This window comes from Myotis myotis, unplaced genomic scaffold (assembly GCF_014108235.1).
Source record: "Myotis myotis isolate mMyoMyo1 unplaced genomic scaffold, mMyoMyo1.p scaffold_m19_p_1, whole genome shotgun sequence".
Classification (NCBI taxonomy): domain Eukaryota; kingdom Metazoa; phylum Chordata; class Mammalia; order Chiroptera; family Vespertilionidae; genus Myotis; species Myotis myotis.
Window position 1 is genome coordinate 170,978,953 of NW_023416313.1, and position 14,995 is coordinate 170,993,947.

At 38.7% G+C, this 14,995-nt stretch overlaps 1 protein-coding gene across 1 annotated transcript in view; it reads left to right on the top strand.

Annotated features, from left to right (window-relative positions):
* UNC13C (unc-13 homolog C) overlaps positions 1–14,995 on the top strand; it is a 558,354-nt gene that overhangs the window by 301,642 nt on the left and 241,717 nt on the right. The window contains exon 14 of the mRNA XM_036302049.1: positions 10,313–10,469. Within this exon, the coding sequence (XP_036157942.1) occupies positions 10,313–10,469 (157 nt within the window). The remainder of the gene's footprint in view (positions 1–10,312; positions 10,470–14,995) is intronic.

Genomic DNA, 14,995 nt, shown 5'->3' on the forward strand with positions numbered 1-14,995 from the left:
TCTAATGTGCAGCCAACGTTGAGAACCACTGGTCTAGAGCCTTTATAATGCCTTAACCCTAACATTAGATTATATCATTCCTGCCTACATTGATATCATTGATGCCAATTCAGTAAAACCAAGATTTATTGAGCACCCATAGAACCCAAACACCACAGTAAATATGGCACTACTGAAGTGAGCCATACAGACACATAACCTGACTGAGGCGTTTCAGTAAGGATTTAGAATTGGGTTAATACTTGCCTATCCTTTACCTTTTGAAACCTGGTCTAAGTTTGTAACTGCATTTTGTTCAGATATATACTGTATATAATATGTAAACTACTTATGTACAAATAGTAGAGGGCTGTTCTTTTATATTAATGATCTGATTATATTTACACATGAGCTGCATAGATGGTGGCCCAGATAATCAGTCATTTTCAACCACCTTACTGATGGATGTGTACTGAACCAAAATCAGTGTTCTTCGTCAAAGTTTACTATTCATAGCATTTAAACACCAGTCATAATTCTAGAATAGCATATGTAAATTTCTTTAAAATTTCTGATAAAATGTGTGCTTTTTCAGTTTACAGAATGTCCTAATCTATACTACTAAAAGAGTAATATGCTAATTAGTCCGAGTTGACCAGACATCTTCCAGTTGTTCAGTACTCCTTCCGGACAAAGCCACGGTGGCAGGGGCTGAGGCAGAGGCAGTTAGGGGCGATCAGGCAGGCAGGAAGGTGAGCCATTAGGAGCCATTGGTCCCAGATTGCGAGAGGGATGTCCAACCAGCAGGACATCCCCTGAGGCGGCCTGAATTGGAGAGGGTGCAGTCAGGGCTGAGGGGACCACCCCCCACCACCACACACCATGCACAAATTTCATGCACCAGGCCTGTAGTGTTAAATAATAAAGACTTACAGATTCTTAGCTGCAATATGAAAGAGAACTTAGAATTTACCCAGGTGAGCCTCCCTCAAAATCCCTATGACTGCATCCCTGACTGGTAGTCATCATCCCTCTGCTTGCTCACGCCCACTGGCAGGGCTCCTGCTCCTTTAGATGCAGCCTATTTGTAAGTGAGTAGCCATCATGGAGTCTGTGATTTGCCATCTGCTCTGTCCCAGGTCAGTGGCTGTAATAATTCAGCAGGACACCTTCTATAAAATTTGAGTGCAATTAAAATGCACTCTAAAGTAAGTGAAGTGTTCTGCCAAAAGAGAGCTATGCTTAAAATAAAATTAAAAATAAATTTAAAAAAAAAAGTCTGGAAATAATCCCAGTAAAAGAAAGTTATATTTATTATAAAATATCTCTGTGAGCTGATTCAGATTTCTTTAGTTTTATATTTCTTGTATTCTGAGAAGCACAATCATGTTACTACAGAGAAACATGATAAATGTATGATAGTTTAAAACAGGAGAATCACCCCTCCTTTGTTTTTATCGCTTGTATTTTTCTTACCCTTTAACATATGTAAACAACAGATGATATTTCTAGATACTTATTGATATCAAGTGACCTGCAGGTGACTAGGGTCCTATGATATATCTGAGAACTCAGTTTTGACAAAGCTCCTGTCACTCTAGGAACTAGTCTAAAGCAGGAGTTGGCAAATGTTTTTTTCTATATACAGCCAGATAATAAATATTTTCTGCTATGTGAGTCCTAAAATCTCTGTCATAACTGCTCAACTCAGCACTCCTAGTGCAAAAGCAGCCAAAGACATTAAGTAAACAAATGGGTATGGCTGTATCCTGATAAAACTGTATTTTAAAAACAAAAACTATGGACTGGGTTTGGCTGTGGGCACTCGATTGCCAACTGCTGGTCTAAAGAGGGAAAGCAAGGCAGACAGGCAGGAGGAAAAAGAATGCCTGGTTTTTGTACGATAAATTGACCATTGCACTTTGATGATAACACAATGTGGTAGATTATCTCTACTTGTGGTTATACATTTGATATTGATATTGATATTTTTATTTTTTAAATGTTTCTTTTAGTGTTAAATATGAACCAAAATGGCCTTAACATTTCCCTCAGCTGGGCACAACTCTAGGCTTCTTTCTGCCTGTCGTCCCCGCTCTCCCCCTCACCTTTGTCCTTGCAGAATCCAGAGCCCTAAACCCAGAGGCTCTAATCTCCCTTTTCTTAGAGCATTTCCTTCGGAAACCTTAGAATTGTAAATTCTTTCTCTGACCTTTTAAGATGTAAACTTTTAAAAAGACACTTGCCAGTTTTACAACCCAGGGCTGGCTTTCTCAAGGATGTGGGGGAGCCAGAGCTTTTGAATATAATCATCAAGAAAATAGGCCCCTGCGCCCAGTCTCCATGGAGGGTTCTAACTTGGGTTGGGGCCTTGCCCCAAGTTGTAATGCTCCCTCCTGTCATGAGGATAAGAGAACGTTTATTTTTCCTTTGGGAAAGGCCAATTCGCAAATGCAGATGACTAGGATTCCTCTACTCTAACTCCGAATCCCTACCCTCCATTCCCCACCTCAGGCCTTCAAATCTTTTCCGTCATTTATGTCAGTAGAGTTGAGTTCAGACTGAATTCTGGATTTTCTTTCATTGAAGAAAACTTTCCTAATTCTGTCCACTGTCATTTTTGCCTTGACAGCACCCATCTGACACCATAGATATTTATTGCAATATTGACTCTCTTCCCTTAGCTCTGCTGTACATCGCCATGGTTAATTTTATGACGGGAAACTTTTACTTCTTCATTTCTTCACCTTTTTCAGCCATCATCCTAACCCCCTTCCATCTGGCAACCATCAGTTTGTTCTCTGTAGCTATGAGGTTGTTTCTGTTTTGTTAGTTTGTTTTGTTTTTTAGATGCCACGTATAAATGCAATCATATGGTATTTGCCTTTCTCTGTTTGACTTATTTCACTTAGCATAATACTCTCTAGGTCCATTCATGTTGCTGCATATGGAGATTTTATTATTTTTAGGATGGGCTAATATTCCACTGTATATTTATACCACATTTTCTTTATCCATTCATCTATCAATGGACAGTTAGATTGCTTCCATATCTTGGATATTGTAAATAATGCTGTCATGAACATAGGGATGCATATATCTTTTCAAATTAGTGTTTTGGCTTTCTTCAGATAAATACCCAGAAATGGAATTGCTGGGTCATATGGTAGTTCTGTTTTTAATTTTTAAGAAACCTCCATACTACTTTTCATAATGGCTGTGCAAGTTTATTATCCCACCAATAGGACACAAGGATTTCCTTCCCTCGACATCCTCACCAACACTTATGTGTTGTCTATTTGATGATAGCCGTTCATTCTGACAGTGTGAGGTGATACCTCATTGTGGTTTTGATTTCTATTTCCCTGATGATTAGATGATTTGAGTATCTTTTCATTTGCTATTGACCATCTATATGTCTTCTTTGGAGAAATGTCTATTCAGGTTCTCTGCCCATTTTTAAATCAAATTGTTTTGGGGTGTTTTTGTTGTTGTTGTTGTTTGGTGTTAAGTTGTATTAGTTGCTTGTATATGTTGGATATTAGATGTATCATTGGCAAATATCTTTACCCATTCAGTAGGTTATCTTTTGTTTTTTTAATGATTTTCCTTACTGTGTAAAATTTTTTAGTTTGTTTTAGTCCAATTTGTACATATTTTTTCTTTTTTTAGCCTTGCTCAAGGAGACATATCCAAAAATATATTGCTAAGAGAAATTTGACAATCTAATAATACTTAAAAAGTTTTACTATCAATGTAAATATGATGTCTTCATTTACTATTCATTGATGATCATTAGTTGAAATTAATTTTTATAGAAAATACAAATTTTATGTTGATGTTAACATTATAATTATATGTATAATCATGTTTATAAGAATTGTATTTATTCTCTCGTTCTCCTGGCATTTCTTTTCATGTCAGACATTTTCAGTTGTCAAAAGCAAGCAAAGTGGAACTGAAAATTATATTTATGTTGACTTAGGTATCTGTTTTACCATTTGTGTTGCATGTGAGTGTTTTAGAAAATATTATGTTGATTATTTCTAATAATTTGGATAAGTTTCAGAATACTGACATTCTTCTGTCAGGTGCAAAGTATAACTTAAAGAGCAGCTTTTGACAATATTTTCCATATAATACTCTTGTATTTGAAGTATAACTTGAGTCCTAACCTATTGTTGGCCAATGAGTAATTCAACAACAGTTTATGAATAACGAACCATATCTTTGAATTTAAACTGGGTACCTACTGAATCAATATTTTTCTGCTTTTCAACACCTTGCTTCAGGGGACCAGAAAACCAAACAATCAACAACAACACTCAAATAGACATGGCAAGCTTATCTCAGTAGAATTTGCTCTTAATTTTTAAAAACACAAAATTGGGGAATTCAGCTTTAAAAAAGAAACATGTGTCCGCTCTGTGTGGTAAAGATACTTACAAGGTTGGGAAAGAAAAGAACTGCTTAGTTCTTCTGGATTTTTCTATACACCGTTTGATCAGGAAAATAAATCAAATTACAGTATTATTGGTTTTTTTGGCGGTTTTGGGGGTTTTTGTTTGTTTGTTTTGTGTGTGTGTGTGTGTTTGTGTGTGTGTGTGTGTGTGTGAGGAAGACAATTTAATGTTTCATCCGGATCCAGAGATGCATCAAATTAAACGACAGCTTCAATCTGCAAACAAGTGTTTCCAATGATGGTATCCAAGAGGAAATGATTGGTGATGGACAATTAGAAATGCTTTCCCAAAGGTGGATGGTTCTTTAAAAAGTTTCAGGTCACAATCCTTTCAGAAAACACTGATGCCCAACACACTGATTCTCGGTCCAGGAAACGTGGGTCTTCCAGGTCCCATGTGGCTGAGGGGCCCCGATAGTCGTGTTTCATGCTGCAAGTAAGAGAGTCCTTTGGACCCGACAGGGAGCAGGTGGGGACGGTACACCATCAGTCATAGTGGATGGCAGTGTAAAAGATAATCCAGATGACCATGAACAAAGCAAAAGATGTCATAAGCCCTTCTTTTGTGAGCTCCCATGTGCCACCATATTCTTCTTCATCTATCTGTAGGTAGTTGCTGAAGTAGAGGTACAGGACTCCTGCATTGATCAGGCAGAACCCTGCTATTCCCAAGAAACCTCGCAATGGTAACACTCCCCAAATGACACCTAGGACCACAGCGATAATCTTTCAGAACCTGTAGATCACATCTAAAAACTCATCCTTGTCCTCCCAGGCCGCCCCGCTTCGCAGCACCTTGCTCCATGCAGAGACTCTGAGGGCCCGGTTGGCCAGCTTCGGCTGAGGGGGCTCCTCCTTCCGCCTCCCGCCTCCCGCCGCTCATCCTATCCTTGCGCCCCCTGGACCCGGACCTGGGGCGCTGGCGGAGCCAAAAGGAGGCGGGACCTGGGGTCGCGGGTCACAGCGTTCCCTGAAGCAGTGGAGGCTCTGCAGTCTGGCTCAGGAGCGGAGCGCGCTGCAGCTGCCCGTTTTTGGCCAAGCCTGTTTTGTTTTTTTTTTAAATATTTAACATCCTCTTATGCTTAGCCAACTCCCCAGGTAACTTCATAACCTTCCTCTTACATTAGAGATTGCTTGGTTTCTTTAGGCACACCCACAAATTTTTAAAGATGAATTTGGAGCATAAATAAATAAGAAGAAAGTGTGTATTAACCCAGAGCATCTGGCTGTACATTATTGACTTTTCCTCTTGTGTATTTCTCATCATAAGAAAGAGGCTGAATCAATTTTGCTAGTAAGTAACCTGACTGTTAATACGGAACTGCCCCGTCCTCAGGGTTCCTCTTACTTATTGTAAATGCACTCTCATTTTACCACAGAACATTTTCTATGAGGGCACAATTTATTAGCCCTATTTGTTGCATAAAAATGTATCGTTTGTTTTGGAGCATTCATGGGAAAGAGAAAAGGGATTGCAGTTTTCTTCTTAGACAAGTGATTGATCAAGGACCTGGAGGATTTGTTTTCAGATGGTAAATGCACCCATCCATCTAAAGTAAAAGCCGTTTTCTAATTTATGACAGTAATAGGAGCATGTGATCTATTTTTCAAAGGAGCACACTATTCCATGTATCTCACATCATAAGGTTGGGCATAGATCCTGTTTCCACTATGAGAATTAGAGAATCCTTGATGCTTTGCATTTACTTATGCAAACATATATTTTTAACAGTGTTCTGACAGACCAACTGTTCACCCCTGAACATATGCAGGAAATTTCATGTCAAGCGTTAAGGTTTAAATTGTCCTCTGGAGGTGATCTCTGTTGAGCAAATACATATAAACTGAGTACTTAATGAGTCTTTCATTTATGGTAAAATAAAACCCAAGGTTTCTTACAAAACCTGAGATTCTATTAGGCTCCATAGTCATCCCTCTATAACACCAAATAAGAGAAAAGCATGAGGTCAATTTTTTTTTCCTTTGGTGAGCTTCACAACCTATACTTTGGTGCTAATCATCTTACTCGAATTCATATTTAAACCAGAACTGTTGGGAAATAGTTTACTTTAATGCCACTAGTCTGTTTTAGCTGCTTGAGCCGGGAATCTGCTTTCTAAGGAGATTGCTGCTCAATGAAGTCATTCATTCCTGTAAGAATGAATGACTGAGCACCTACCATGTGCCAGGAACCACAGCGATAATCTGTCAGAACCTGTAGATCACATCTAAAAACTCATCCTTGTCCTCCCAGGCCGCCCCGCTTCGCAGCACCTTGCTCCATGCAGAGACTCATTCCTGAGCACCTACCATGTGCCAGGAAGTTCTCTAGGCACTGAGGGTACATCAGTGAACAAGAAGGCAAGGTCCAGCTCTTCACAGAGCCACATTTCAGAAGATGTAATGTATTTGTTTGATAGACACTTTCTAAGTATCTAAGAAAGAGGACTTATACAGGGCAATGGGGATTCAATAATAAAAGATGGCTCTTGTGCCCACTGAGTTCCTAATCTAGGGGGAAAAGGAAGAAGAAATTAAATAATAAAACAGTATAATAGAGATATGCATGTGTGCTATAAGAATATAGGCATGGGGGCAAATTAAGGCACATATGAAGAGAGGTGACAGAGAGCTCATGGGCAGCTTGCATGTCCCATTCCGACTTGCTATCCAACTTTGATCATTTCTCTAAACCCTATGCATTTTATTACTTTACTAGAGACCCGGTGCACAAAAATGTGTGCACTCAGGGGGGGGGTGGGGGGGGGGCGGGTCCCCTCAGCCTGGCCTGTGCCCTCTCGCAGCCTGGGACCCCTCGGGGGATGTCCACCTGCTGGCTTAGGCCTGCTCCCTGGGGGATTGAGCCTAAGCTGGCAGTTAGACATCCCTCTGGCAGCCCAGGAGCCCTCGGGGGATGTCCACTTGCCAGCGGGGAGCAGGCCTAAGCTGTAGTCGGACATCCTTAGCACTGCTGAGGAGGTGGGAGAGGCTCCCCCCACCACCACTCTGCTGGCAGCCATCAGCCTGGCTTATGGCTGAGCAGAGCTCTCTCTGTGGGAGCATACTGACCACCAGGGGGCATCTCCTGCATTGAGCGTCTGTCCCCTGGTGGTCAGTGTGTGTCATAGTGACCAGTAATTCCCAGTAGTTCTGCTGTTAGGGTCAATTTGCATATTACCCTTTTATTATATAGGATTTCTCCTACATAATTCAAAAACCTCTGTAATTGAGCACCAGCCATCAATAGCACCTACGAAACACTCTGATGCTTTTGACCAAAAGAGAAGTGATCCTTAAAAGTTCAAGCCCCTGCACTGGCTGGTTTGGCTCAGTGGATAGAGCATCAGCCTGCAGACTGAAGGGTCCCAGGTTTGATTCTGGTCAAGGGCATGTACCTTAGTTGTGGGCACATCCCCGGTAGGGGGTATGCAGGAGGCAGCTGATCGATGTTTCTCTCATCATCGATGTTTCTGACTCTCCCTCTCACTTCCTCTCTGTAAAAAAATCAATAAAATAAAAAAAAATTACAAAGTCTTTAGCAACAAGAATGGATAAAACATTTATTCATCACTGAAATGCATGCTACTCTGAATTCTCTGGAGCAAATGTGATAAATACTGCTTTAGTATATTTCTAACATCAAGAATACAGAAATTATTTCCTTTCATCTTGTATTGTTTCTCTGAAAACCCTTATAAGGATTTAAGAATCATTATCTTTTTAGTGCTGCTTTCTAGTCACCCTGCTATTGTGGTCATTAAAAGTAGTTGAGAGATTTTAAAATATTTTAATCAAAGGCATTTTCATCCCTTGAAAACCACAAGATGGGTGTCATTAGGGACAATTATCCATGAAAAGACAGGGGAGTTAGATATTTTTTTCTCCATTATGATACTGACAAAACAAAAGCAAGTGGGCTGAATCCACATGTGTTATTTGAAGTACACATGACTTCTGATATTTTCCCAGTCATAATTTGAGAATTAATGGTTGACAATATTATGGCAGTTGCTTGAGCTAAAAACATGCCTAGTAACAATCTCATTATTGCCAATTCAAGCATTGTCTTTTTGGAGTTCGTTACTTCAACTTTTCCCATGGCACTGAAATTCCATTTGCTAAATTGATTTGACACTAACTCTACTTTCTTGCAAAAATGAAGTCAAGTGATTTTAACATTATTAATTAATTGTTCTTAATCAAGTCTGTGTAGGAATTGTTATGCTTTTCTAGAAATTATAGTAGTACTGTTTGACCTATTTTATTTGAAGGTATACTTTTTGAAGGGGTGGTTTGCTGCAAGGATATACTCTGTCATTTAAATTGCTAATTGTACTTTTAATCCTGTTTCATCTCTTCCCCTTAGGATAATTTAAGTAGTATTGGAACTGCAGCTCTTAAAAGGAAATGATTTTCAAAGAGATGGTTAGAAGCAAAAAAGCAGGCCTTGGCAGTAACCACACACAAAGAAAGGGCACACCAGCTCTGAGGCAGACACATTGCCAGAGTGAAGCCCATTATAAGCCTGGTAGCTGAACACGCAGAAAGTCAAAGATGCCTCAGGCATTGCATAAACCACAATTATGGATTGACCTCTAATTTGGGCCTAACAAATATAATTATGAGTTGTAGGGGGGAGAAAGAAATGCGAAATCATAGTGCTACAGAATTTTAATTTCTCTATTTGATATCTTTATGTAAATTTGTAGTATTTAATAGATAGTAATGAGAATTAACTTAGTGTATAGTAAAGTCAAAATATTTACCCAAAAGAAGCAATCGGTGATCATCTAATTCCAGGGTTAAATTGCACAAGTTATGTAACTCTCATGGTATATATTGTTTGTTATTCAGGATCCTCAAAGATCCACGTTTAAAACTTTAACCTACTTTTATTAGCTAGCATCGTAACAAGCTCTAGGAGAGTGGCCTGGCTGAGGTCTAAGAGAAGCCACCCTTTGAAGGACCACCAGCCATTTCGTTTGAGGTGGAACTCGGGCCATTGATGTATGTATGTGCACTCTGTGCTTGCACTCACTGCTACAAAATCCACTGATGTCTAGGTGGAGCACACATTACTGTGGTAGGACAGCAACATGGGTCCAGATTATGTCCTGGAAATTTCCTTCCTCCATGTACAACTTATCTTTTCACTTTCATCCCTAAGCCGTGCTGTCCGTGCTCAGGTCGTTTGTTATGATTCCAATGAAACAGGTTCTCTTGAGAGGAGTAACAGAACTGAACACTTATTGCTTCTGATGTGTGTATCGTATGATACTATCGCTCAAGGTTCAAAAGGAATGGTCTTTAAGGATAAAGCTGGCATAATCCGACCTGCCCTCACTACTCATCTGTTGGCTTAATTAAATCCTCCCTTTAGCAAAATGCTTGGGAGACAGAACTGCTTATGGATGATAATCCGTTATGACAAAAGCTCACAAGCTGGACTCAAGGCAGATGTTACATTTACTTTTTCAATCAATGTGCAGTCTGAGGAGGGCCTCTTGCTTTACCCATGAAATGAGTGGGGGCACAGCTGCTGGGGGAAAGGAGACGCCTGTGTTACTGCTTCCCCACGGTGCTAGAATCTCTGGAAATTGCACTTTCGGTGTCTATACACAACACTCTCACAGTTGAAAGGGTTTATGCACACACCCTGTGGCAAATCATATTCTAATTAAGCCACTTCACATCTGTGAGTGAGAAATTTTTAAAGGGCCAAAATTGCTTTCTATTTCAATTAGAGATATGGGAGTGTTTGGTCCTTTTCAGATGCAGTTGAGGAATTATTTAATTACTGGTGTTAGAAGTTATGCTGTTGTTTGAATTATGTAATTCTTGTTTAAAGGGCTCGATGTTCTTGTCTTGCAGGCACTTCTCATGTCTGTCTTCTAAATACATGTGCCCTGGCGTCCCTGCCATCATGAGCACCTTGCTGGCGAATATAAATGCTTTCTATGCTCACACGACAGTTTCAACAAATGTGCAGGTTTCTGCCTCAGATCGATTTGCCGCTACCAATTTTGGTGTAAGTATTGTTTTGTTAATTATAAAATTTCTAGTAGCTTATGGGAGTTACATATTAAAGGGGCATTGGACTCCAGATATTCTTGGAATCTCATTGCAGTAGGTGTATCTTAGGGAATATCAATTACTATAATTGGGCTAAAGCTAAAAGTCCATCTGAAACATATTCAGTGAAATAATTTTGACAGTCAGTAAGCATCTTCATTAGATGAAGTCTCCACATCTGGAATGACCTTTTCCAATGGGGGAATACATACATTTTGTGAGAGTATTGGTATTTTGTAAGAAATTCTCCATGTATGCAAATTTGGGATTCACCATTGCAGACACTTTTCCCTGGTAAATGTGAGCTTGGTTGACTTCTCTATTAGCCTTCATTTATACTTTCTGTTGGTTCTACTGGTACTGATGGAGAACAGCATATCTTCTAAGTAAAAAAAAAAATAATAATCCTATATAATAAAAGCATAGTATGCAAATTGTCCTCTCGACTGGAGTTCTCCTGGGAGTTTGACCAGGGGGAAGGAAGGGAGGCCCCGGCTGGCAACCGGCAGCCAACAGCTGCTAGGGACCCTACCAGTGCATGAATTGCATGCATTGAGCCTCTGGTAGATGTATAAAGAGTCTAACAAAACTACTTGTACCTAATTAAGATTGTCCACATGAAGTATTCAAATGCATCCAAAACACATTGAAAAGTAAAAATGCAGGGATCCTGTGGAATCTCAATTATTATCTACTGCCCCTGTCACTGTAGCTCATTCTCCTTAAGCAATAAATTAAATTGAGCCCGGCCAATGTGGCTCAGTAGTTGAGTATTGACCCAAGAACCAAGAGATCCCCTGTTTAATTCCTGGTCAGCAGCCAATGAATGTTTCTATCTGTCATTGATGTTTCTATCTTTCTATCCTTTCCCTTCCCCTCTCTCAAGTCAATAAAAACATTTTTTCAAAAAATTGAAATTGACAAAACTGGAAATAGGATATAAATGAACTAATCTTTGTAAAGTGGTAAAGATCTAAACTAAGAATTAGTGGAGATCAAGAAGGAAGAAGAAATTTCAGAGCTTTTCAGGGTATAAAATCAACCTCATTAAGTATCTTTAAGGATGTGGACAGTGAGGGAAATGGAAAAATGCCTGGAAAGATTCCCAAGGTTTTGGCCAGGGCACCTGGGTAGTCCAGTAGCTCTGTTCAATATCCCTGAGAGACAGGTATTTTTCCATGAGACTGCAGTTACATTTCCCACTGAACTTCCAAATTGGTTCACTGAATAGAATTCGTGATTGATTGTGGTGTTAGAAATCAAATTTAGGACATTATGTGTCATAGAGTAGAAACAAATGAAACCAGCAAATAAAAGGGTGTAAAGCTGGGGGAGGGGAGGGGGAATGTGCTGCTGTGTTTACTATTTTCTTATCTTTTCCATCTAAAAGAAAATGCATGTGAGGTGGGTAAGATGAGGTGGAATGAATCAAAGGAAAAAGTGATTGTTATTTAATGACAAGTCAAATAAACACTAGTAGAAGAAAATTAGTAAGTCAGTTCAGTCATTTAAAGCTGTTTCTCAATCTGCTCTATGTGGACAAGAATTATTTCTTTAACATGTTTCTCAAATTAAAATTAGGAAGAGGTGGTAAGCCAGTTTGTAAACATGGAAAGTGCTGTATGTAATAAGATATGAAGATTTCATTTCTCCTGCCCTACCTATAGTAAACCAAGCATGTCAAACTCGTGGCCTGCAGGCCACATGCAGCCCACAATAAATATTTTTGCGGCCCAGCCAATATAATGGTATGTAAGAAATGTTTTAATAAAAAATTCATAACTTGCCTTGGCTGGCTTGACTCAGTGGATAGAGCATCGGACTCTGGACTGGGGGGTCCCAAGTTCGATTCCAGTCAAGGGCACATGCCCGGGTTGTGGTCCTGACCCCCAGTGGGGGGTGTGCAGGAGGCAGCCGATTGATGGTTCTTTCTCATCATTGATATCTCTATGTCTCTTCCCCTCTCCCTTCTTCTCTGAAATCAATAAAAATATATTTTTAAAAAAAGAAAAAAAATTCATAACTTAATTTTTGCAATACCCTGTTATACATAATTATTAATATTGCCCTACAACATTTGCTAAAGACTGATTACTACAATCGTGTTGCATTCATTTTCCTTTCATGCCTTATGCTCAGGCGCACCATTTCTCTCCACTAATACTAGCAGCAAATATTTTAGCAGCTGATGGCCATGTCATTAGTCTTGAACTGACTTGTTTGGTGTGTGCAACAGGATATATTTCGCTTTTGGAGAAAAGAAAAATAGGTTTGTTTGGGTTACACTTATTAATTTGTGCAGTTATTCAGTATCTGGTAAGTTAATGTTCAAGAAAAAATATTAATTTTTATTAAAATGTTCTATTATTTTATGCTAACGATTACTCATTTTTATTTCAGCCCTTTGTATTCAGCATGTCTCTATTGAAATAAACCTGTTTCTATGAAAATTTGAGCTTTTTTCATGGCCCATATAAACTTAAACTTTGTTTGTTTGGCCTGTGTTAGCTTTTAAATTTGATATGCTTGGTCTAAACATTACACCACCAGGTACTTTTGTTATACAGTTTGACTCTTGCAACAGCTGGGACCAAAGAACTTTCCCCAACCAGCCCAAGAAAATATGATCATGAGTAATACCAGATCATAGAGTAATTTTGTTATAAACACCTCGTTTTGGTAACAGCACTGATTGTCCCAGGATTTTACCTGAAACATAAAGCATTCAGTGTTATGAAATTGTTTTGCTTTTAATATTCTGCCTGGGTACATTGTGCAGAATAAGCCAACATTGTGGAACACGGAACCTTTTACCACTGAGAAAGAAGATGTGTTTACATGATTAATATCCAACATAAACGCTACCTGGAGGGAAATAAGTAGCATCCTTTTTCACTTCACGCTGACCCAAAGAAGAAAAATCAAATTGATTTCAGTTCTTTTCAGTGTTTCAGTGGCAATATGGTTATAACAAACTTCATTTTGTAAATCAAATGATTTATTGTATAGGAGGTGTCAAAAGAAAATCTCAAACTACATCTGGATACATCAGTGAGATGGTATGCAAATGCAACCATATTTTTCTCTACCTATTGAAAATAAGGTTATTTGTACAAATATGAAGGTAAAGTGTCTCGTACGTGCACTTTAAAGCTTGGCGCTCTTATTTACCTGGCTTTTGAAGCTGATACTATCACTTGAAACCATTATATTGGACCTACTTTATCCTTCACAAAGGCGTAACTCAGACAGTTTGAGTCTTCAAAAGTTGAACCAATGGGAAAAGCTGTTTTACTAATGAAGATTTAAAAACAAATACTCAAGGCAAGAAAACCATTTTGGGGTACAGGTGTCATTTGAAGTCATAGTTTAGATGAAAATATTCAATAATTAAGTGAAACAGACAGAATCTTCAGGGCTGGAGAGGATGGGCAAAGCAACTTTTGCTGAGGAAAATGGTTAAAGAAATTGAACAAAAATGATAATAACATGATACTATGAAAGGCAATGTAACTATTTTGAGAAAAGGAGAGTATATAACATTGTCAGGTGTTGCAAAAAAAGTTCAAATAACATGGGGAAAGAAATGAGCCTATTGGATTTGGCAATTAGGAGATCATTGCTTAGTGAAACAGTTGAGGTTAAAGTCTAATGTCATAGTGTTCCTCAGTGAAGGACAGAGGTGAATGGTTGTGTGAACTAGGGTTCATTTATTCACTCAAATATAATGTAATCATTAAAGTCAAGTTTTTAAAGAAACGTTCATATAATTGAGCAATGCCTATGTTATAATGATAAATGAAGCAAAGGATACAAAGCTCTAAATAAGACAGTAACCTCTATTTCATCACCAACTTTTACCCTTGTTTTCACATTTTTATTATAAAAAACAATGTAGAAAGGGAGCAAGGCTTTAGGGATGAGTAATATTTTCTGATGTCCACGAAGTAGTAGAAATACTATATCAGGCATGGGAAACATTTGAGGGAAGGAAAGGAGAAGTAAAGATGCAAAATAAGCTGAAAGAATAATTCACTCTTTTCTAGCACAGTTGTATAAGGTAGCCTGCCTACTGAGCATGGCAGATAGAATAAAAAATGGAAGTATAAGACAATGCCGTGTTTTGGGGTTGATATTAAATTGCCCACTAATATGTTTAGACTTCATCTTGAGGCAAAGGGTATAGTTTGATAGAATTTTTTACTTAGATCACTCTTTAGAGGAAATATTACAGAGGGGAAAGATAAAATGAGTATGAGACAGAGAGTTCAGTTGTAGTAATAGAAACCATCCAAGCAACTTTAAATTGAAAGGGTTTTGGCACAGAGAATTAGATGCTTACAATTATCATCTGAAGACTGGAGGAGGATCTTAAAATATCACAGTGAAACTGATTTGCAAGAGAAGCTATGAGCTTTCCTACAGTCAGAAAGATGAACCAGAAGGCTGCTTCTATTTACAATGCAACAGTCTTTATAAAAC